A 25,810-nucleotide genomic window follows, 5' to 3' on the forward strand; every position below is an offset into this window, starting at 1 on the left:
TGTATATTATGGGACTATGGATAAAGCATCAATGCAGCTTAAAAAAATAATTTTGCCTAGAACATAACATATATTTCATATTATGAGACCATACTGGTTTTTTTTTCTTCTTTGATATCAACTGATAAAAATAAACCACAAGTGGTCCTTTCATTCTAGAAATACTAAAAGGTCAACAGTCTTCAAAATGGTTGTACTATCATAAAAGGAACAGGTTTGCATTTTCTTTTTGCCCTATAAAAAGAAGTCCAATTTATCAACAGTGACCAGCTGCTGAACACCTTAGCTGGATAATCTGAATGTCTGACACCTGCATTGAAGCACACTATGTGTCTTACACTGACCATTGTAATCGCAGAATTTTCCTTAGTCTAAAAAGCAGTTCATGTTATACCATACCATCTATTCTTGACAGCATTTATTATTTTCTTCAAACCACAAAATGAGTTTTAAGGAACAAAGAGTGTTTCACCTCAATGCTTTTTCAAATTGATAGAAACAAATCTGTTCCCATTTTTCATTTAGATTGGTCTGCATATGATATTCTACCTCCTCTCTGATTAATAAAAAGTTTTCAAACTTACAAAGCGAAACCTCAGAAATCACTTAAACTGAGATAAACTTTAAGAAATGAACCTATACGACTCCACAAAGATGAAAGCAATAAAGGCCTTTCTTAATATATCTTTTCAATAATCTAATAGTAGGTGACTTCTATTTGAGAAATACAAATAGTTTCTAGTGGCTCTTCACTTTGTAATTACAAAGTGAGTGATCTTTTTTGTACTGCAGATCCTGAAAAGTATTTACCCTAATGGATGGTGGACAGTCCTGGAACACACCCCCTCCCACCAACCAACCAACCCCCGTGGCAAATTAAGAAACCATCATAACAAAAGACTTACCACACAGAGCCCACTACATTGATGAAGTTAAGTCCTGCAGGGTTTGCCATGACCTGGGTGGAGGTTGTTCCTGTAGTAATGGATGTTACCATGGTGGAAAGAGGAATGGTCATTACAGGCAGTGCCTGGCTCAGAGACATTTGCTGCTGAGCAAATGGGGTTAACAAAGTGGGCTGAGGGGTGAAGCCTGAATCTTGGGGAGTAGGGGTGGCAGAAAGGGTAATAGGAGTTGAGCTCTGAGCATCAGGAGGGTGTGGGGTCGATGAAGGGGTGTTGGTTGGAGTAGGAGTAGATGGTTTAGGAGTTCCAGACCCTGCTCATTGAGAAAAATAAAAAGTGCTAGTTTGTTATAAAAGGCCAATCCTTTTTGTATAATAAGGTTAATGGAATCTTAGCACTGACAATTTCTTCCGTTTTTTAGACTGCAAGTGTTAATTTCTACATGACAAGTGTTCCAGCACACACTCATTGTTAAGGATGCAGTATAATCACAAAGAAAATCCATTCTCCATGCTTCATTCCTTGTGGCATACACCAATTTCTATTTTCCTTTAAGGCTTTCATAATCCATCATACATTAAGTCATAATTCTATTCAGGAATACTTAAAATAATTTCTTAGTGACCATTTTAACCTAATTAATGTTTGTCCTAAACTGTTAAACAAATAGTATCCATGTACTGCCTGCACAATAGGTTGTGTTAAAAACTTATGGAAAACCAGAGTCAGCAAGATCATGTACAATTTCAATGATCATGGGACTGATCTAAATTTCATCAGATAAGTCAAACTGCAATTTTCCAAGAATCAACCAAATAAAAAGCAACTATCTAATATTTAAGAACCAGAGGATAATACTGCATCTTTAAAAGCTACTGTGTAATTCTCTCTGCTTAAATTAACACATACAGCTCTATGTGTTGTCGATGCAGTAGGCAAAGTCTATCAATAGAAAAAGAAAACAAAACAAAACCCCCAAAAAGCTGTTTTTTTTGTTTTTCTTTTTTTTTTTTTAGCTTTCATGTCCTGCAGAAAGAAAGGAAATAAATATGAATGGTGACCAGAGCCTTAAAGTAACTGTGTGCAGCAGATTTACACAATTCATAACACTAACGTAAAACCAGACTCCGTATTTTGGAAGAAAACTTAAGTTTTCTTTTTTATCTTGTGCAAAACAAGAAGGCAGAAAAGTTACACCTTTTGAGCTACCCAGATTTTAGATTATTTAATGCAAAAAGCATAATACCATGCAGGATACTGGAATGTGCAGTATACAATTATTCATAAAAAATTGAGAAGCTGCAGCTATGGTTTCCTCTTTGTACAGATCTGTTCACGAAATGGCTCAAGACACATACATGTTTTAGAAAACGTTTATGATCTACAGCTAAGATTACAATGATCCTGTCAGTGTTAACGAAAATACTTTAACTAGGATGTCGCTTCTGATTGAAATTTGCATTTTTACACCTGAGAATATGGTGCTATCATCAGCAGCATCACCACCACACTTGCAATCAGCAATGATTTGTAAAACAGTGTAGGAGTGTTTTTAAAAAATCATCTTATCGTTTATTGTATCATCACCTTGGGACTGATCAGATTATATACATACATAGATACACAACTGCACCAGCTCCTATAACATTTAAAAAACCAGATGCTTAAATTATGTAAAGGCAAATTGATCTAACACACTGTTTTTACACTGGAGGAAAAAAATCTACACTTTGGAATTTATCTCATCACATCATCTACCAGCCTTTCATATATGAGGAGATCATGCTAATTGCATAAAATGTATTAAAACGTATACACAGAGGGTGCATACATATATATACAGAAAACAAACACAGTTACAATAAACATAAAGTACATACAGTGAACAAGAGACCTGCCTAAAGCTGCCCAACTTATACAATTTAGGGTACACTGTACACTTAAGTTTCATCATTCCACAGGTTAAGAAGTTTATCTCAGGAAGCATTTATGCAAAAGCCTAAGATTTAATGGAGAATTTAGGTCGTGACTCACTTTGTGAAGAGCTCGCAGGAGACATGGCAGCTGGAGAGAGCATGCTAACTTGATTAAGATCCATAGATTGTTTCCGAGAAAGACCAGGAGGCTTAGAAGGAGGAGGTGGAGTTGGGGATTTTAGATGGCCACTTGACTGTTGTGAACTAAAAATATTACCTGAAAAAGTTTAATTAAGATACATCACTATTCTGTGAGTACACGTTAACTTAAATATTAGGATACAAATTTGAGAACAATATAAGCAGAAATTAAAAAAAAAAAAAACAACTCCATACTCTTCTCAGAGATAAGATTCTGGTATTTTTTAATTAAATCTTGACTAATGGGATATCCTTTCATTTTACAACAGGCAGAACATGTTAAAATTAGATGTTTGAGTCAAAAAATAATTACCTGAAGAGCTACTTCCTGAACTTGAAGGTAATTTGATAGGAGGAGGTCGGTGTTTTACACCTTTCCCCAGTACTGACGACTGAACAGAGCCTGATACACTTTCTGGCTGCTGGGAGGAAAGAGAAATTAACACTACCACAGCAATGATGAGAGCTTTCACATAGCTGACAGAAAAGATAATTCAACTGATTTCTATAAAGGCTTCTCCGAACTACAACAATATTCCTTTCAGCCATTTCAGATGCTTATGTATTTATTAAAAAAAAAAGAAAAACAAACCTATGATGAACTCTCTTTAGATAAAGTCTTTAACATCAAGAAGCAGCACGAAAGTTCTAGTAAAAATTTAAACTGAACAAAGAAATATGTAATATAATTAAAGAGTTTCACTTTTCTCCATAATTCTGGAATTTTCTGTAGTAATTTTCACAAACACGAAAGTGATGAATACACTTTAAAATAATAAAACATTTAGGTTTTACTTGAAAAATGACATAATTTCATTAATTCATTCTGTATATACCTGCCATTTTCAACCAAGACAGACTTAAAGAACAGGATCAGAATTCTTCATTCTAGGAACAGGATTTCAAAAAAATTTAGGAAAATCCTGAATGCAGAGAAATCAACACACATTTCCCCACTGGCTTCAGTGGGACCAGAACTTCATATTCTTAGAGGGAAGATACAGCCTTTTTGTTTGTTCTTATATCCTAATTATCAGGTTGTCTAAACATATATCTACTTCACCTACTTGAGTTTGCAGTTCTCACTCTCTCACAACAGACTCTAAATCCATAATTCCAATAGCTGGCACTGTCTAAAGACTCAACAGTGAAATGCATTGTTATATTCTATGTGTTTTTACCCTATAGCAGATATCCATAAATGACAGTAATGTTTAAACAAACATACAGTTTGCAAACTGCTGAAACTAGGAAATGAGGCTGGCAATATAGTGAACGGAATATTTCAATATTGGAGTCTCAATTAAATGTGCATGAGCTAAGAATCAGAGCATTGTGCAGAATTACCGCTTCTGGTGAGCTTAACTTCCACTGATTCTCAGTAATAAGAGACAGTCCCTCTACATGTTTCTAATTGTTTGGTTATAAAAAAAGAATCTTTTGCGGAAAATTCTGAGAACTACCTTTCTATTCTTGTATTAAAATCTGCTTTCTTGATTTTGAAAATAAAGACCAATGCCCGATTCCAATGGTGATTAGATCATTAAATACAGTAACCTGAGTAACTCTGGTCCAGGCAAGCACTCTTCTACCCGACTTATTTTATGATTTTAATGTATATATACACACATGCATGTACATGTCTGTATGTGTGCACACATACACAGAAACATCTATATCCCTTTCTGCAACTGCTGAATGCTGCTGGTCTGCCTGACACCAGGAACTACCTCCTTCAGAAAAACATTGCTGGAGTTCGTAAGTAGGTATTTAGGGGAAAGATGTCACAAAGGAAATACCCCTGGGGATACAAATCTCATTTACTAGCTGGAGTAGAACATACAGCTCACTGCTGAAGTACCAACTCTGACCAAAAAAACCAGAAGTAAAACGTAAGGCAATGCCAACAGGCAGGAAAATTTGTGAATGCAAGAGATTATACTAGAAATGTAGAAATGTGTGTGCATGTGATCATACACACTTTAAAGTTGTTGGGATTTGTGTTTTGGAGGTTTATTTGTATGTTTGAGGGCTTTTTTTGCCTTTGGCTTTTTGTTTCTTTTGTTTGTATTGGTTTTAGTTTGGGTGTTTTTTTTAAGTTTTCCTCTTCAAATTGAAGAGAAAATAATTTGAATTTCTAAAGGTAAAAAGTTCAGCTACTCCATCTGCTTCTGTGTTTACTGACCTATATACTATACTGCCCTATGAAAGGTTCACCTGAACAGGGCAAAATGCTAAAACAAAACTTTGGAGCTACCTACATGATACACAGCCAACCCCCTATGCCTCAGAAGAGCTAAAAGACAACATCTGAACATTGAAAACACAAATGCTTTCCACCAACTTTTCCAATATACTCATATTGAATGATCATAACCATGACACATTTAGAAATTCATGCAGGATAACATTTTTAGGTTATTTTACTGTTAAATGTGGATAGCAAAAATTATTCTAATCATTCAATAATTAAGCGCAAATAAAAGAAATTTGTAGCTTGATAAACTCACTTCCATTTCCTTCCCTGGAGAAAGATGACTGACTGATCCACTTGAATTATGAAACATTTTCACAGTACATTTAGCTTCATTTTGCACTAACTCCTGGTACTGGTTCACCACCCTGAAACAATCAATGAGGACATAAAAAGCTTAACAACTTCGGTCTTCTAAAGTAGATACTTATAGATAAACACATAATTGTGTATGTTATATTCATGTATTTTATATAATATTATGTAAGCATTATCTCTATATAACATAGAGATGCACATATATAACACATACCTCTTTGTAGCTTTCTACATTATATCCCTGGGCTCTTAGATTTATTCCATTTTAACATTTAATATATTTTTTTTTCCTAATACAAAATATAACGTGAAAAACACTCTACTGGAGGAATATAGAAAACAATAGAACAGTTCCATTCCCAAAAGCAACTGCAGATCTTTAGGATGTCAGTCAATGGGGATCCCATTCCCCCTTTTTTACAGAGGTCCAGAATCTTCTATAAAAAGTGTCTCTTCTGGTTATGCTGCCTGTGAAACAGTCAACCCTCCTTCAGCTTGAGGTCTATGTCAGGTGAGGAGTCTAAATGGAAGGGCTGAACAATCACTCCCTTGTGAGCATTATGACAGACATTTGATAAAGCATCAGGGAAACAAGTTTAAAATACTGTTCCATCAAATTGAATCAGATACTACATCTCTATTAATCTAAGACAACCAAGCTGAGGGAATACTGTTTCACAAACATGAGTGGAATATACAAAATGACCTTGAAATATAATACTGAAGTGCTGTGGTCACTTAACACTCTGGCAGACTGGACCTCAGTGAAAACCTGCTGGAATATTTCCATTACCTCACACCTAAATGTGATGAAATACTCTTTACTTTGATGTAGGCCTGCTTCTGTCATATGCTGTTACCTGACTAATGCAGACAAAAGCAAGGGCCCTGACACACACAACAGAGGAAAGGGGGCAGTGCACTTTTTGTAGCAATTTTAGTGCACTTTTTGTAGCAAGTCTGACTTAAAAATCGGTGGAATCAGGGTAGTAAAATGGCATGTACTCAAAAAGGTGGTCCTGCACTCCTCTACTGTTTCTTCTTGCCCTTGTCCCTGAAACCCTGTTGCTTATTCTGATGAAAGGACTTGTGCAACCCAGTGACAAACATGATCAAGAAATCAATCCCAGTTACAATCAGGCTCTTGTAATATTGTTGTTTTACTTTTCAGCCACCCAATCTCCCCAGTTCAGCTTACAGAACAAGCAGCAAAAGTATCAGCACAAAGGAGGCAGGAGAGAATATAAGCAAAGCGTTTCTTGATCAAAATTACCTATTTAAAAGAAGAACATTATTACTGATTTTTGATCAAATCAAAGACTCATTTCCCTGCCAGGCACATAAGGGTGCATGGGGATAAGAGCTATGGTATGTACATAGCCAGCAGTATCCAATGGAGGCACAAAAACACAACTGGCTCTGACAGAGGTTGCTCTTTCAAGGTTCTGTGCTTATATGCACAGGCAATCTAACGTGGTGTACTCTAACAAACACTTAAAACCACTTATCTTGCTGCCTCAGTTATCCCTGAATTGCTACTCCTACTCATTCTACAACTAAAATATACTGAAAAACCGTTTTATTACTTGCTTCTCTAGGAAAGCCAAATCAAGACATGCACAATGCACAAAACGAAGGTGTATAAATCTTAAATCCTAGATTACACTTCAAACAACAAGTTCAAATGAACCATTTCCATGATTGCTAATTTACCATGCCAAATGTTAGGACGAAATTACTGCTAAGTGCTCTCAGAGTTCAGGTGTACTCTCTTATTTGATGTCCTCTATTCTTCCTTGCTTGTTAAATACAGAAACTACACACTATTCTACTTCTTGATATGATGACTAATTCCTCTTTTTTTTTCATTTGTTCTGCATCTGTTTCCATAACCATAACACTGACAGTCATAACGGCCAAAAAGGAACAAAATTTATTATTTGTCATCAAGCCAATTAGCTGTACAAACTATATTAATTTACCTTTCAGCATCAGTCTTCGAACCAATAAGGAACCTAAAATGTAAAGTACATTTTCAGTCATGAATTGGACTAAAAGAACATATTTTTATGATCACAAGGCTTCAAAGAACTGGTCGTGCTGTGTTTTTTTCATGCCTGCTCAAAATACAAATGATAATGTATCCATTCAATGGACTGAGTATCATTCAGTACTTGAAATACACACTTGACTTCCTAACTATATATACAATATACACACATGATCTAATATGGTCTCCTTTAACAGTAAATTACCTACAAAGCAAAAGGCAGAATATAGTTTTGGATTTTATATTTTTTTTTAAATGGAAGCAAGTAACTGCTACAGAATTATTTAGGTAAAAAGTACAAAGGGAAAGTTATGTATAAACCAACACTATACCAGTACCCTCAAACTGAAATACAAGTGTGCTGAGGTGAGATCAAAAACAATCCTATGCATAATATTTTAACAAACATTTAGTTTCCATTGTTTGATTTCACTTATGTCAATTCCAGTACCCCATGATTTCCCAGACCTCCTAAATAAGTATCTCTCTTTTGCATAAGACTTATAGCTTGCAAACTTATTGCTATGTTTCTTTAACTTTACAGAACTTTCTCTTTCTCCAGCTGCAAAAAAAAAAAACCAAAAAAACAAAAAAAAACCCAAAAAAACCCATTTTATTTTACTGAACAACAAAAACATTTACTTCACCTTTCGTTTCATATGACAGTTTGCCAAGGATGAGTTATCCAAACTTTGATGAACTTTAATTTTTAGTGTCTTAGCAATGATTTCCAAAACCTCCAGGCATTTAATACCTCTAAATTCATTTAATTCCCAGCCTTATTATACAACTCTAAGCTAGCATTGTTGCTAGATCAGTACTAAGTATGCATGCTGGTTTTGGCTAGGGTAGAGTTAATTGTCTCCGTGGTAGCTGATATAGGGCTGTTTTGGATTTGTGCTAAAAACAGTGTTGGTAATACACAGGTGTTTTAGCTATTCCTAAGCAGTACTGACAAAGGTCTTTCACAAGCAAAAGGGCTAGGGGTGTACAAGAAGTGGGGAAGTGACACTGCAAGGACAGCTGACCCCAGGTGACCAAAGGAAGGGATATTCCATACATACCATACGGCAACATGCTCAGCATATAAAGCCAGGGCAAAAAGTAAGAGAGGGGTGGGGGAAGCATTTAGAGAGAAGGCATTTGTCTTTCCCAGTAACCATCAGGTGTGATGGGGCCCTGCCCTCCTGGAGACAGACAAACAACTCCCCATGGGACGTGGTGAATGAATTCCTTGTTTTGCTTTGCTAGCATGTGTAGGTTTTCCTTGACCTATTAAACTGTCCTTATCTCAGTCCACATGGTTCCTCACTTTTACTCTTGCTATTTTTTCCCCCATGCCACCAAGGGGGTCAGGGGAGGAGGGAGTGAGTGCTTGCATGGTGCTTACTTGCCTTTAAACCACAACAGTATGGAAACAAACAGTGAATAGCTCAAGTCTAGGGATAAAATATTCTTAATACTCAGGATGTTTTAAGATTTTAATAAAAAATAAGACAATTATTACATACAAGAAGATAAAAATAACTTTCATTAGCAGAACTAAAAGGTTTGCTCAGTCTCACTGCTCTTTGCCTTAGTGAAATTTATAGGCTCTACTCTGCTGCATGGGTTCCTCCACACAAATAATCTGGTATCTATAACAAAACCAGCTGAGAACAGAGAATCTTTGTAGAACTGCAGCCAAAACCAGCATAAACAATCCAAAATTATGAAGCTTCTTAGAAGCTCATGTTTTTCTTCATTTATTTAGTTCAACTGGATCTAAGAGTAAACAGAATACAGTCACATCTTACGCTTTCATAGCATCAGGCATTTTGAAAACAATCAAAATTCTGAGTATTACCAAAAAGGAGTGCAACAATATCTCATAGTGTCTCCACAATTTTTATGATTGGATTTGCTGGTGGTCTTATTTCTCCCCCCAATGTATCTTTAATGTAAAAGAATGTACTAATTTAATGTAGAAGTACATTTGAATTATGATGGTTGCTTGTACACATTTTGGTTTTTTTTTTTGGTTAAAAATCTTAAGTCAGACTTCTAGCTCTAGAGTACTTTTGTGACTGAAAATGACAAGTAATGTTTGTTTTCCTCCACCTACTAATCACAGCATAGTTTAAAAAAAGAACATGCAACTTACTGTGATGGAGTTACTAGGTTGTCATTTTCCTCATCACCCTTGAGCGTCTGAATTTTACCATAGTACAAGGGATTGCCAAGAGACTGAAAAATGGTCAGTTTTGTTTTTTGAACCTGATTACCAACTTCACATTCAAACACATAATCATCCTTCATTTCCTAAAAAGACAGAATGACCTAGTAAGCCTTGAACAAGCCTGAGCTGAAACAACAAGTAAAGTAGACCAACTCCATATACAATACAGAGTAAGAAACATTCTATAAGTAACTTTAGGTAACATTCTATAGGAAGGGGTGCATTATTTAAAATGAAAGTGATTCCAGAAGTTACATTAACAGAATGAGAGGAAAAGGATTCATCACCTCTTAAAAATACAAAGTTATTGCAAACCCCAAACCATCATGTTAGACATGGAAATGTAGACTGGGTAAATATATATAGAAACAGTTTTACATGAACTATGACAATGCAAAAAACATTGAGAATAAAATGTTGGAGCTGAACATTAGGTTCTATGGGGAAGTATTACTTTTTTCCAACAGGCAACTACAAAAATATGATACACGCTGTTAATAAAGCTAGTACCTCGCCTCTGAAATTATAAAAAAATAATAAATGATGTGATTTAATCACATAACTAATCAATGAATTATTATTAATGTGAATTAATCAATGATTATATGAAATTACTACTTCTGATCAAATCACATAGCTTGTGCCAAAAACCTTAAGGTTCAACTTAAACATTGCAGAAAGAGTTTTTTTTGTAAGAGGCATTTATTTCAAAATTTAACATTTTTATTTCAATAAAGCTTTTTTTCATCAGCCTTTGAATTTCTGAGTAAAGAAAGGAATTTGTTGTACAGAGTTCTGCTCCATATAAATTATGATCACTTCTTTAGTACAAGCTGCTTATCCTTGCATTTCTGGAAAATCTGAGGAAATCACACTGATCACATGCTTGCTTGACTGTATAAAATTACAAGTATCTCTGGTAATCTTCCCATGTCTCTGTAACACATGGAAGATTAATTAAAGTGGGGGAGGGAAGACTATTCCACATTACATTGATTTTGTTGAAATAAGAGGCATTTTAACTAGAAACAGTGAACTTTGGCCAAAGGTTTTAATTACTCACGTGTGCTGGCCAGACAGTTGGTTGTGAGTCATCAGACTTGATAGACTTTTCCACTTTGGCATATTTTTCCACCTTGAAGAAAATAGAGAGATCAGAAAAGAAAGAATCCTCCATGTTATCTCCTATGTTTCTTCAAGGAAATGTAATTGAAGAACCTTCAGAACTTTGCATTTATAGTGTTACACCACATTTGCTATGTTAAACTTAACAGAAGAGTGAAACATAGTTTCAGACTACAGTCTGAAATCATTGCCTGCAATATGGAATGGTTAAGTAATTTCACAATAACAGTAATCCCTAAAGCCTCTGATTAAGTCAGGTACAACACAGTTTAAGTGAAAAGAGAGGTCTGATTTGTAGAAACACTGTCATTTCATGTGTTATTTGCATTCTTAGCAGCCCTTTGATGTCCAGAGCTACAGTCTTGTCTAGTCTACAGTATTTTAAAAAATCTCAGCATAGTAGAGAAAACTTGTGGAAAGAGCCCTGGGTGTCCTGGTTGGTGGCAAGTCAAGGATGAGTCAGCAGTGCCCTGGCAGCCAGGAGGTCCAGGCGTGCCCTGTCCTGCAGGTCTAGGAGATGGACCTGATGATCCTTGTAGGTGCCTTCCAACTCAGGATATTCTGAGTCCCTTCTGTACACTAGTAGCATGTGTTTTGGCAGTGCCAGAAACTAAGAATATGAATTCCCCCAAGAGAAAAATGCACACAGAGTGAAAAAAACAACTCTCAACTAGAATTCTCTGCATAAAATTTAAAACTTTTCAAAATATTAATATCCAATAGTATAACATATTAAAAGATGGGAATTCCTACCAAGATGAAAAGTGATCCATTTTTAAACAATCTACAAACCTCATTTGCTTTTCTGGTTTTCATACTATCAGACAACTTCAAATAAACACGTGCTCATTGAGCCCACAGGCCCACAGAAGAACAATGCTAACAATTTGTTTGTACTCATTACTTCACCCAAACTATTCTATTACAACTGCAATATATTACAGTGTGGCTTAACTTGTGTTTATACCTTATGGTACAGAAAAGTAATTGTAAATGTTAAAGTCACTCCCATTTTTTTAAAAGGTCATTCTTTGATACTGGTTACTTCTTAGACACTTCTTCATATAATACAGTTTCTAATAATTGCTAATTATACGTAACAATTGGTGGTCTTACATCTACTTCAGAAGGAGCAGTCAAGTAGCAAGGGTTCTGTTTCCACATATCTACGCACTGGAAAATGAAAAACAGGATTAATGTATGAAATACTTTCATTAAATAGTTAGATGTATATTACATTACTTTTCAGAATACTTACATTTCCAGCTTTTGAAATTTTAAGATCATACTGCTGGGCTGCTTTCCTCTCCTTCCTTTTCTGTAAGTAGTCAAGTAGTCTGAGCTGAGGTGGAGTTGAGTAGTGAGCTACTTCTTGCTGTCTGTTCAGAGAGGACCTTGAGTACCTTTTGAAGCACCTATGGCAAAATGACACCTAAGCTTGTAAAAACATCAACATCAACTTCTCCACTGCCCTTGTACAAAACCAGAAATATGCAGGAACTACTACGTACATGGAGACTAGTAAGTTTTTAAATACTGATTTAAAATTGCTTTTCTGGATTACACTGTACAACTCTAAATTATGATTCCATATTTATAAAATATACCAGTATTCTGTCCATCTGTTCCAGCACTAAGAATGGGTTATTTTTTAAATGTCTAATTAAAGTACATAATCAAAATGAGTAATTAAGAAGTTGCCAAGCTTAAAATATTTGTGTATCATCATAATTTCAGTTCCATCAAATGATCCTTGTCCTACTTATGTAACTATAAAGTTATAAAGACAGTAATTACCCTCTAGTCTTTGTTTCGTGACAAACTCATGGGTTCAGTAATGCTGTTCTGGACATTCATTTAATCCCTTTTCCTATTTTTCTAGTGGAATATTTGTTGACTACCAAGCTTTAATTTCAAGGACAGCTTGATCAAATTAATGATTTATATTTTTTTAGAAATTACCACTGGTTTGGTACTAGCATAGTATTTCAATGCAAATTTAGTTTTAAGTATTTCAGTAATCGTGACAGACCACTAATACATTTCCTATTTACAGAGTGAATGCAACTCTTGTGATAGAACAAACATGTTGAACAAACGTTTCAAGCTTCTGTGGAAATAAAAAAGAGCCCAACCACACAAAAAAGTGAAATAATTTCAAGATTTTGTACATAGTGCATACCACATTATTTTAAATTTTTCCAAGATTCTTATACACTTACACTTCTGTTTAGCCTGAATGTCAAACATACAAATAATTATTTTCATTTGCTCATTCAGGATTAAACTTATATGAAGCTTTTAACAAATTAGAGACCAATATGCAACATATCTGTTTATATATTTTACATTACTGAGCTGCTATCTGACTCTGCTTACACAAAACCTACACAAAAAAAAAAACCCAAATCCAAACTGCAATATAACTGATTATGTTAAGAAAATACTTATACACTTTCCTTTGACATACAAAAATAAACATACTACAGTATCTACTAGTAACTGAAATAAAATACAATACTGGGCACTTAAAAATATGATATAATTTCTTGACTGTTTCTCACACATTTCTATTTAAGTTACAGGTATTACATATGAGGAGCTAAATTTTCACATAGAGCATTACTTGTATTTTTCTTTGAAAACATGTTTCATACTGAAAACTACCGTTTCATGGGGCGAGTGTTCATCTTCTGCTTGTTGTACAGGAGTCTGTTTGTAGTACAGGTCACTGCTATTGAAGGATCAAGACACAAAGGCTCTGCTGTAGCCAAAATAAGTTGGCTCTCAAGTAGGAGTTTGTCTTCCTGTAATATACATAGTTATTAATAAAAATAAAAATATGAAAACTTTTACAGTAGTCAAGTTCCTATATACCTATGCATGTAGACATTATCTTAGAAAAAAATGAAAAAAATATTAAACAAATAAAAAATCTTAATAAATTTTTGGTTTGTTTTGTATTTATGACATCACTGTAAAGTTTTTAAATAACTTCTAACCTACCTGCGTCCATTTGTGGTTGTCACTTGTTATAGAATGCACATCACAAATTAAAGTCTGAGGAAAAAGACATAATTGTAATTATGAATAATAGGATTTGATAATATATGTTCAGTAACAGTGCATATCCAGTCTAGGAACTACCATGACACTGAAAAATTACTTAAGGCTCCTCTTTACCTGCATTGTAGGTCGCAAAAGAATGTGCTTGCTTTGGTATGTTGGAGATTTCATGTTACCAGACTGCCTATAGTCACGTATCTCTGCTATGACACATCCACAATGGAAAATATTAACCTGGTTGGAAGAAAAACACCAGCTTTTGAATAAACAAACATTTATCAATCTTCCCCCACCTCTACAAAGAAGTTTGTTATGTAACATAAAATTCAGTGAAACGAGGAATAGAACTCATGACTAAGTTTTTCAGACCAGTCATCTTTCCTATGTACATAGACATGTTTGTCCTAGACATACCTAAAATACAAGCTTCAAATGCCGTGTTTTCATATGCCAGCATTACAGTTGTAAGAAATCCCCATGCCAAACATTCCATAATGACAAAGACCAAAGGAAATTTTGCTAGAGCAGAGTTGAAGATGTTTCACAGCTGTAATCATAGCAATCTCTCTTCTTCTCCTCGGTAGTAAGTACTTTTTTTTTCCCTACATATCAATACAATATTTATTTGGAACATTAAATACTACAGTTTCAGATGCACAAGTGTCTTATGCTTACAATCAGCTATGTGAAGCACTCAAAAAAATCAAGGTCTATCTGGGTACAATATGTAAGCTCTTTTTGAAAACAAAAATTTCATACCTGAGATTTTTCCAAAAGATCAACCAAAATAGGTGGTAGTTCCTCTGCATCCAAATATTCAAGCAGCTCTCCTTCTTCATAAGGCAAACGAATGGTCTCAGAATCTGAATTTAAACAAAACACATCATCTTTGTGTTTCAAGTTCACACATGAAGAAATCTAAAACAAACTTGCCAAAGGCAAAAGCAGGGTTGGCAGAAACCTATCCACACATATCATTTTTTTGCATACTATTAATTTTACATCCATTTCTGTACTTAAAGAGTTTTAGTTTGCTCTTACTGTGCTAGCTTTTGCTCGCAGGTGGTATAATGTATGATCTTATTGCCCATGGCAGTACAAATGGCATAAAAATGCCACCAAAGGGGCACACAAATGCCTCTAGGCAGATCTAGACATGGGAAGCAGTGAAAGAAACAATTTCACAGAAGGAACCTGAAGTGAGAGAAACTTGGATATGCAGCTCCAGAAACTAAGGGTAAATAAGAGACTGGAAGGCTATCAAAATGACTCCTATCTACAGATTTTGTCTGTAGATAAACAGCTCAGAGCTTTATGTAATCTTTTAGTTCAAGTAGAGCTGGTTGTTCTCCCATCCCACACCCTGGAATTATGTTGGAAGTGAAACAGTTAAAGGTAAACAACAACACATTCTAAAAAATTCATATAGCATTCTGAGTATTTTTAAAAATTCAAGAGAAAAATATTACCTGAACCATTTTTTCCCCTGAGCATCAGTGAATAACCCTCATTTCCTGGATAGAGGTTTACCACCAGACATGACAACGTCTCCTGCATAACCAGCTTCTCAAGTAAGTTCACATTTCGTCTCAGCTTCTGCTTTAAAAGTAAACATTTCTCATGAACATAATACTATGATATAATTAGCAGAAATAAAAACAATTGACTTAACAATGTGACTTAGATTAATGACAAATTATACATCTAAACAAGCCCAGTTAAATTTAATTGCACTGTATTCAGCAGAGTAAACACATTATGTATTATCACACATGCTTATAGACACAAATTTTTGTAAAAAATCCCACTCATTTAAATTACAAACCCTAGAACTGGAAGTCCACTGACAACAGAGTTAATAGGTATAACTTTATGCTAAAATGTTGTAAATCTACAGTGCACCATTATTTGCATCATTTCTATCAACGTCATTAATCCAGTACAACTTGTTTGATAACAACAAAATATTTAGTACTTTCAGATATTTGTAACAGAAGAAGGCATTTCTCTCCAGGATTAAAATAATGAATCTGAGCATTTGGGAGCTTTCTTAATTGCATTTTGTTGTCTTTATTTGCTGCAATCTGATCCAGCAGCCACAGACACTCTTCCCTTATTTAACTGTAAAACTATCTTTTCAAACTATAACAGATTTTTATAATTACTTGGTGTGTTTCAGAGACCACATAAGACATCCTACAAATTGAAACATCTGAAATCTCCTTAGAACTTAAGACAATGAATTCTGAACCTCAGATAATGTTACAGCCTCTGGCTGGAGACCATATTTCATCTCTGAATACCAGCTCTGGGTACAACCCTTAACTGGGAGTTAACCCAAGTGCTCATTTGTCTTCTCATTCATTTTACTTCCCTGAAAGCAGCGATACAGCAGGTTCCACAGCTTTTTCTTCTTGTTCAATTTGACATTCAGAGTTTAGCAAAGTAATTTGTGCCTTTTACACCTTATATTTAGCACTGATAAGCCTGTTTGAGTCCCTTTGCAAACTTATAAAAAAATTTCACAAAACTTCTTAGTTTACCAGCAATTGGAGGAATAAATCTGAATTTACAACAAAATTACAGGGTCTGAAAAATGATCCACATTTCTACCACACAAGTCATGCTAAGCAATTGATTGTGAAACAGGGATAATGACAACAATGCACATGGCATTGATGCTGGCCCTGAACTTGAACACAAGTGCCCTTCGGTGACACAGGATTAAGATAGAATGAACAGTTCACTAAGTCAGTCTAGGACTTACTATTCATATTATGTGGTCTTATCTTCAGGTGACTACTACAGTAAGAAGGGTTTATACTTCATTTAACAAAGAAATTAAGTGGAATTAAAACCAAAGTATTTTCTCAACCCGCCTATTTAGACAGAAATGAAAAGCTTTTCAGAAATTTCCACTTACCTTTATCTCAGGCTCTTTTTCACATTCTTCAATATATAAATCATAAAGTTTTTGAAATACAGATTTTCTGAAATTAAAAAGGTGCAACATGTAACCAAAATTAAATCAAAGAAATGCTATTAAAAAACTAAATACTGAAACTCTTGGTACCTTCCACTGGATAAATATTTTCTTTTGGGAGGTCTCTGACGGGCACTTTCAATAATATACTAAAAGAGAAAAGTAAACAAGAAACCAGCATACATTACAAAGAAATTTAATTCTAGTTACCACAAATCTAGAGAGCATTACCAGACAGCGTTCCATGTATATAGAAAGTAATTAACAGTTATGGTACATGACTGTTCCAAAAGTGTACTAAACATAATCTGGGTTATGTTACCGTCATCAACAAGAACACAGCTCAATTTAGCTGTCAAAGACAGCATTTCATGGCTATCACACCAGTTCCATGCAAGGTCTTGGTTCTACACTCACATCTTTTAATTACAGTAGTAACTAATACTACAACACTACTGTATTTAGTTACCACTACTGAAATTCATGTGGTTAACACACTAAGGTACAATCAAGTTTATGCATACTGGCTTGACAACATTTACAAATCAAACACTCTCCAACATGATAATTTCAGGAAGTTCTCCCTTTGCCTTTTGCATTTACATTATTTTTCTCTATAGAGCTGTGTATTATAAATACAATTCATGTACATTATACATTTGAATTAAAAAAGAGTAAGAGAGATAGCATCCTCCAGTAAATGTTATTTATATTCTAACAAGGTTTTTCCAAATCTCTATTGTTTGAAGTATTTCAATTAACAGCTTTGTTCAGAATTTATGTGAAGGGAGGTTCTCTCACAGGAATGTGTATTTCCTGTAACAGGGTTCAAGGTAACTGTTATATCACATGACAGTATTAAAGAACATGAACATGAAGGCACTTGCCTCTTCATTCTCACTACACTATCCCTAAAAACACAAACAGGATTTTATCATGTATTTCTGCCAGGTGTCTCTGTAGAGCCCTGCTTATTTCACAGTACACAAATCTGCTGGTTTAGAAGGGGAAAGCTCAAGTCTTGCATAGTCTATCACCATCTCACTTGATGATGTTCTCAGTACAATGGGTAAGAGACAAATACGTGACAGCAATTTCAGTGAGAATTCAGCAAACTCAGTGTTACATGTATAGGTGATTATACATGTATATATTTATATAATGTGGTTTTCTACCACTCTTCAGGAGAAATAAAAAATAGCTGTTGTATTTTTATAACTCTGAGACCAATAAATTATGTACAAACAAGTAATTTAGCTGCTTCTTACCTCAGCACGATCCAATGCCAGTTCTAAAGCTTGTTGCTGCAAGAATGACAAAGAGTTTTTTAGAAATTACATGACTTTTTTAAACATTCTCATACATTAAAAACACCCCAACAACCCTACCACTATTGATACGAATTTACAATTAGAAGATGGGCTCAAAAATTCTTTGGCACATACTAAACTTAGCTAAAACCTCATATAACTGCATCACAAGGCTTGGGTAAATTATGAAGCCTTAGAACAATGAAAGGCAATTAGAATTAAAAGTAAGAATGGAAATTACACCTAATAAAAGCAATAACAAATACTACCCAAAACAATTAGAGATAACAACTAAAAAACCTGATCTCCTTTGTTAAGCTGGTCACTAACTCAACAGAAAGGATAGGCCAAAATATCCCTGAACAGGTGTTCAGGAAGAAAACATTTATCTTTTAGATACCAGTGCCTAAGTATTGGTACAGTTATTTTTCACAAAATAGAAACAAAGATCTTGTAGTCCGAACATTACTTCTGTACATAATACAGTTTAAGAAGTGTTCCTTATGATATACTAGTAGGTGGCTAGGAAACAAAACCAGCTTCCACTACAGACTTTTTCTAAGGCAGGCTAAAAGTCTGCCCAACCCCCCAAAACACAGCAAAATCTGCAAAAGCTTCTCAATATCCCATAGCATGGTATACTCAATACCATTTATTTTAATGAATTTAGCTCCTTTGGAATGTTTTTTACTTCAGTACACCTGCAGTTGATATACTTTTAATTCAAAAAGAGCCCACAGCTTCACAGATCAGAATTAGGAGTTCTTGGACTAAAATTTGAGTATTTCAAAGTATTTCAAACCAGAATAAACAAGCACCAGTGTCAAAAAAAAAAAAAACAAAACAAGAAAGTCCTCCTTGGCTCCTAATGTTCCTTCTCTGGCACTCACTTAAGCTCTGACCTCCTTTGTGCAGGAATAATGTGCAGCTGCTAAATGAACCAGACAATGAGACTGATTTGGAGTAGGGAGGAAAAAAGAGGACACTATTAAGAACCAAAGTGTTGTAGGAGAATGCCAGGAGCTTGATTCATCTCCAGGTAAGTCCAGAGAAGCAATGCATTCACTTCAGTGGCAGCTGGATAAAGTCCTTAGGAATGTACTCATGACAAGCTCTAATATTCGGTGAAGCTTAGGAACATTTGTAATAGGTACCTCTTCCCAAATATGCATTTGCTCTATTCCCTCAGTTTAAACCATCCCTCTCAGCTGCTCCTAAAAGCAAACACCTCTGCTTGAGCCTCAAGAAATAGAAGACACACAAGCCATGTCCAGTCCAAGGTAGCACCAGTTATTACATAGATAATATTTTACTAGAATAGAATCCAGTGAAGAAAACCATACACAACAACAAAAGAACAACAAAGAAATATACAACAAAAGCACTCATATAAGATACCTAAAACAAAATTTCTTACCTGTTCATGAAAATCCCCCCACCTACTTACCATGCTACTGTGCAGTAGAACCTGCCACGACAGAACACTTTAATTTTCAAGTGTCTAGGTGCTTTTATGAAAATGTCAAATACTGATGCTTTCTGTATAAGAGAATATATCTAGCACATACATCTACAATGCCTACGTCTAGGTATGATTTCAAATATTCAATTCACTCACTGTTTAACACTAGGCAAAAATTCATGGCAATATTAGTATCTGTGAATAAAAGACTACTATGTAGAAGCAAGATTTATATACACCCAACTTCCTGCCACCACTCCTGACTGAAAACACCACTAGCTTGATATGGCAATTCCTATGCTGCACTGGCCAGTGAGTAAGTGTTTAGAAGCGTTCACAAGCTATGAAGAAAGACACTCTTAAAAAGGAAAATATCAGAATTCAGCAATAACAAGCAAAACAATATTTTAAAAGAAAATGTGAAATATTAATGGCATACTCCTCATCAGGCTGACAGCTAGCAGACTAGAGCAAAAAGATCTTAAAATATATGATCTAAATCCTAACCTACCATTGTAGTTGAAGCCATGTGGCCAAATGGCAGAAGAAGTACTCAAGGAATTTCGTGTAGCACGCAAAGGATCATATTTGATGGTTAGACCTGGGGTACTGAAAACAAAAAATTCAAGGAGAAAAAAAATACCATTGAGAAATTAAATGGGCATTTTATTTAAATACAACATTTCTGGTGGTTAATTCTACTTTAATTTCATTTCCAGTTTCCTCCAACAGTAGGAACAAGTGTTCCATCTGCTGCTAGTGCAGAGGTTCTCACTCCAATGACTACTACTACTTTTCACAATCATTTTACATTAGTTTTATTCAACAGTAAAGCAGTATTCATGTAAAGTTTTCTCTAGTGCAGCAGTCTACCTAGGCTATCCCAAATGTCACATCTCAGATGCACAGGAGGCTAAAACACCGAATGAAAAGCAGAGTGTTTAGCATACTGCATCAGCTCTTTTGTTTTGCTTTTGAGAAGGTGTTATTCCATAGCCAACACCTCCACTAGCGGTGTCTTCTAGCATTGTTGGTTTAAAACTGACTAACAGCAAGCTGTCAATCAAAAAATGAAAACAATTTGCTGCCAGCGCCTCCGCGGACCCGCCGGGGCTGAGAGCGAGCGGCGCAGCCCCCGACGGCAGCAGCCGGCCGGGAAGGGCCGGGCCGGCGCAAGCCACGGGCGCAGGCCGGGTCCCCGCTTCGCTTCCCTTCCCTTCCCTTCGCGCCCGGCCCGTCCCGACGCCCCCTCCCCGGCTGTGGGTCCCCCGTGCCCGCCGAGCGCCGGTACCTGGCGGCCTCTCCCGCGGAGCCCCCGGCGCAGCGGCCCCGCCGCCCGCCCGCGCATCCGCCCCTGCCGCGGCGTCCCGGCCGCTTCCGCCCCGCCGCTTCCGAGCCGCGGCCGGAAGGGGCGGGCAGGTCGCCGTGGAGACCGCGAGGGGCAGGGGAGGGCGGGCAGCGACCGCCGGCGCCGCGATGCAGGCGGGGATGTGTGTAGCTGAGGGTCACGCGTAGGCGCCGAGGAATTCGAGGGGTTTAGTGGTTTAGTTTACAAAGCGCCTGGACTGCGCTGCAAGGCACAGCTTTAATGCCCTTGTGAAGATCAGGATAGGATCCTGTGCGTCTCAGGGATGCTGTAAGGATATTTGACGGGGTTTGGTATGTCCATCTCTTGGCCCTGCACAGGACTGTCCCCAGGAGTCACACCGTGTGCGTGAGAACAGTGTCCAGTTATTTAAGCTCTGTCGAGCTTGGTGCTTCGATCACTTCCCTGGGGAGCCCATGGCCCGATGGAGGTTATGAGCATCCACGCTCAAGCTCTGCCAGGCACATCTACACCACACACTGTACATATGTCCCTGGGCACAGCACTTCTATGACTTGTAGCACGTTTTTCCCAGACCTTTCTAGCACTTCTGACTGAGCCATAATTTATTTGTTCCCAGCAATGAGCAAACGTGCTACCCTGAGATCCAGCAGCCAGTCCTATAGGAAAAACCACACATAACACCATCCTTCAATGCCTTTGTTAACCTCATGGTGCTGACATGTCCTAGCAAGGGATGTCTTGAAAAACTCAAGAAAATGTAGACACTGGGAGCTCCAGGTAGGTCTGGGAGCTCCAGGTAGGTCTGGATAGAGTGGAGCGCTTCTTGTAGGACTACCCAGGTACTCTTGGTGCTGATTCTGTTTTGCTTTCAGCACTGGATTCTTAATAGCCCTTCTATGTCTCACAGCATAGCCAAAATATTGGGAATCAATTGCTGCTTTTGTCTAGAGTCTCTCAGAGGTTCTCAGTGTATAGAATAAAAGCATCTGATGAGATCACTGTTCTTCAGCTGAAGAACATAAAGGCATAAATAAGTTGGATACCTATTTTCAGCAACAGGAAGGCTAGTTTACTGATTTTTTAGGAGCCCATGTTGCTCCTGAATACCAGAGCAAAAATAACCAGAATCCTGTCCTGGAGCAGGAGCAGGTGGCAATTCTTCCTTAACTCATCGAGGCACTAAATAGGTTCATGGTCCAACCGTTCAGCAGCTGCATTTCATCCCATTTTGAAGCTCCTTTGAGGATGCAGTTGTGCCATCCTTTAACCTATTTTTTTTCTAAATTTCTGTGCTGTATGCCTGGGAGTACCAGTGTTCTGTAGCCATACTGATAGACCTGTCCCAGTACAAAATTGCAAAGCTGTTTTTCATTTTCCTGTGCTCTTTCAAAATTAAATGGCTTACAGGCCTATGAATCTGAGTCAGACTTATATGCTGAAGCTGAAACAGCGATTCAAGTATGGTCCCTCTCATTTGAGTACAAACATTAAAAAAAAAAGACAGCATGCTGTGAGTAGAAAGTGCTTGATTCAAGTGAGACAGACTGTAAGCATGTGGCTGAAACTTAGAGCAAACAACCATGAACTCCTGAATTCTAAATCAGTTATGTCATTGGCTTTCTGTGTGGGCAGTTATAAATCCTGTGGTAACATTTCCTAGCCTGGTTATACAGTCCTGAATCTGTATTCAGGACTTAAATTATTTGCAGACATGAAGAAACGCCACAGCTTCCATTTACTTGTAAAGTCAGATACACCTTGTCAGGTATAACCATCCATACTTTTGTAGGCAGGTATTTCTAACTTGACTGTTTAAATAGAATTTTAGAGGTCTGGCAAGTGTAGCACAGAGCTTGAGGGATCTGTGTTCTTCAGCGGGAAACATTATTCCTGTCTTATTCAGCCTCCTGCTGGTCAACCAAGTGACTCCCTTGGGACTTCTTGGCTGAGTTGAAGTATTCCTCTGACTATGGGAGCAGTAACATATATAGACACCTAGAATTATCTGTCTGCATCTCAAACCGATGTATGTAAGTTCATACCTCAGTTTTGAGATGCTTAGTAGAGACACCTTAGTAGAGACACCTTAAAAACAGTCTTGTTTTTCTGAATTTTCTGACTTACACTTAGTGACATAGGCATGTTTAATTCCATTCCTTCTTCATTGCTCCCCACTTGTTTGAACTTGACCATTCCTATTAGGCACAGCATGAACTGATCAGTATGAGATAAAGTGGGTAAAGGCTTGCTTGCATTTCTGTACACAGAAATGTGGCTATCAGAGAACTAATTCAGGAGTTAACAATCCTTTTCAGGATAGCAAATAAAGCAAGGAAATTTAATAGAGGTGATAAGTCTGAAACCTTGTGAGCCACAGGGAGTAAGCCAGAGGCTGAGGTTACTAGGACTGATTTTTTGATGCAGTTTTTTCTGTTTTCTTGAGAAAGACATGGAGAAGGAAGTAAAAACTGAGGACATGGACAGTGGTCAGAGTAGATTGGCTCCCTGATGATCTGGAGGCAGGCAAGGCAACATTAGCTCGGGCCTGAGGAGGTTACAGCAATCCAGGCTGTACTTTATATAGGAAGGCTGCTCTGACAGGTCCTTTTCTTGAGACTTACATAGAAATCCTTATGAGAATGCCAAAGCATGCTTATAGTAATTAATGTCTCATGATGCTAGGTCAGTCTGTTATTTGGATTTGGGGTAGGTGTCATATTCTTTCCAAGAGCCAAGGAACCTGTGGTTGGAGGAGTTTGGCACTGAAGGCATTTTAAGGAGAACTTAGGGCAATACAGATACAGCCAAAAAATTTGAGTCTATGATGCCAAACTTACCTAGCTTGCTAGCACATAAAGGAAGGCTTACAATGAAACCATTATATTTAGAGTATTTCTGGGAAGAGAATTTTGTCCAGTACCAGTTGGTCCAACATGACCAATCAAAGCAGTCAACTAAACAGTGAGGTTGCCATGGCAAACCATAGTGGAACAATAAAAGAAGGCCCTCTAATTAAGTCAAGGATGTCTGAGTGCAAGACTTGCAGTGTAACAAAGTTAAGGGCAGCCTCAGGATCCCTAGAAATTTCTGTCAAATTATTCTTATTTGGCAAAGTATAATATATGTGCTTGCACTAAGAACAAAATTAATGTAGATGTTGAATTAATAAAACTGTAGTAAGGATAGAAATAGGATGTTTTCTTCTCCTTAAAAGATTAAAAATTACATATTTTATTGAGCATCTTCTGTATTGAATAAGCAAAGAAATGTACTATTTCTACGTAATTAATTTTTGGATGGGCAGCTCTGACTGAGTAGTCCAGACTTTATAAGTAACAGATTTGTTGGCCTTCTCTTGCAGAACTCAGAATCTGGAAAGCATATCTGCATATTTGCATTTTTAACTTTTACAGATGATGTGAAAGTGCAGTGCATTTGTCACTCTTTTGAAGAGGTATCTTTGTTTAATTTTTAAAATTACTATTATTAGTAGTATTATTATTAATTTCAGTAGTGTCACCCTTATTATGTTCTGTCTGTCTAGTTTGACCTGATTCCCATGTTCTTACTTCACAACAAACCAGAAGAACATTATATTCATTAATGTAGGTACGTAATGTGATGAAGAGAATCAGGTGTATGAGTGCTTTCATGAGACTTCTGTGCTGGATACTGTAGGACATGTAGGAAGGAGTATGGCAGAGTATCTGTGGGTATCCTGTTAAGGCTATCCATGCATCATTTATCCTGTGTCAGGAATTTGAAAGAGGCAGACCTCATTCCCATCACTTTGTGTCTTTCTTTGACCTGCTAGATGAAGGCAGCTGAATTTAATGCTGTCTCTTGCATATTTTCTGCAGTCTTTATGTAGAAGCCTCCCATACTTAATTGGAAAATAATTTCAGTAATCTTTTCAGAGCTCTGGATTTAATTTTCACTGTGGGATAAAAATAACAGGAAGCCTAAGATCCTCAGTCTTTGAGTAACTGGAGTGTATCACGCAAGTGTTAAATTTTTGCTGAAGATAATAGAGGTTCTTAGGCCTTTGCAGCAATCAGGTCTTAATCTAATTCTCAGATTGTAGAAAAATTGGAATGTACTTATCCCTAAGTCTTACTTGTTTTTCTGAATCCAATCGTAGGGTATCTGTCTTACTTGTTTTTCTGAATCCAGTCATAGGGTATCTCTTGGTCTGAAGGTAAGTTAGCAAAAAAAAAAGATAAGTCAAGCAAACTTTGCAGATAACTAAGAGCCTAATAATGGGGTTTGCCTAATACAGAGCTCCCAATGGGAATGAGCAGTCATCTGCTGAGAATCAAAACACCTCATCAACCAGATGGATGTTGGCATAGTGCAAACACAGTACTGCTGTTAGCCTGCAATTAATTTTCATCTGTTTAATAAAACAGCTATTCCTTGGCTGATTGCATGACTTTGCTGGAACTTCTACATTTTCCAGGTTTAAATGATATTGTTTATGAAACCAAGTTAGCATGTTATCCTTTCTGCAATATTGTTTCACTGAACCCACTAGAGGTCAGGGCTGTACTGCTAAGATAAATGGTTAAAAATCAGCTAGGGAGAAATCTCTTAAGAGGTTGCCAGAAGTGGGAGTTATGTGAGAGACTTCTAAATAATGGAAATTTAGAATATGTTACATAATGCAGCTAAT

The 25,810-nt window shown here is 36.6% G+C and overlaps 1 protein-coding gene across 14 annotated transcripts in view; it reads right to left on the bottom strand.

The window, feature by feature from the left end:
- Nucleotides 1-21,178, bottom strand: part of SUPT20H (SPT20 homolog, SAGA complex component) — a 29,371-nt gene extending 8,193 nt beyond the window's left edge. For 6 of the 14 annotated variants that reach the window (XR_008429407.1, XM_053935616.1, XM_053935618.1 and 3 more), the window contains exons 1-19: nt 21,100-21,178; nt 20,320-20,417; nt 18,305-18,340; nt 17,127-17,185; nt 16,977-17,043; nt 15,523-15,652; nt 14,813-14,916; nt 14,171-14,287; nt 13,994-14,047; nt 13,655-13,794; nt 12,246-12,402; nt 12,104-12,160; nt 10,926-10,997; nt 9,788-9,945; nt 7,577-7,609; nt 5,533-5,644; nt 3,336-3,444; nt 2,940-3,098; nt 906-1,218 (exon numbers count right to left, since the gene is read on the bottom strand). Coding sequence is in view for 13 of the 14 variants with exons in the window: in XM_053935616.1 (XP_053791591.1) it covers nt 906-1,218; nt 2,940-3,098; nt 3,336-3,444; nt 5,533-5,644; nt 7,577-7,609; nt 9,788-9,945; nt 10,926-10,997; nt 12,104-12,160; nt 12,246-12,402; nt 13,655-13,794; nt 13,994-14,047; nt 14,171-14,287; nt 14,813-14,916; nt 15,523-15,652; nt 16,977-17,043; nt 17,127-17,185; nt 18,305-18,340; nt 20,320-20,337 (1,895 nt within the window). In the remaining variant the exon portion in view is untranslated. The remainder of the gene's footprint in view (nt 1-905; nt 1,219-2,939; nt 3,099-3,335; nt 3,445-5,532; nt 5,645-7,576; nt 7,610-9,787; nt 9,946-10,925; nt 10,998-12,103; nt 12,161-12,245; nt 12,403-13,654; nt 13,795-13,993; nt 14,048-14,170; nt 14,288-14,812; nt 14,917-15,522; nt 15,653-16,976; nt 17,044-17,126; nt 17,186-18,304; nt 18,341-20,319; nt 20,418-21,099) is intronic. The other 8 variants (XM_053935624.1, XM_053935615.1, XM_053935626.1 and 5 more) reach the window with 5 other exon arrangements.
- Nucleotides 21,179-25,810: the final 4,632 nt, after the last annotated feature.

The sequence above is a fragment of the Vidua chalybeata genome, chromosome 2 (genome assembly GCF_026979565.1).
Source record: "Vidua chalybeata isolate OUT-0048 chromosome 2, bVidCha1 merged haplotype, whole genome shotgun sequence".
NCBI classification, from domain to species: Eukaryota; Metazoa; Chordata; class Aves; order Passeriformes; family Viduidae; genus Vidua; species Vidua chalybeata.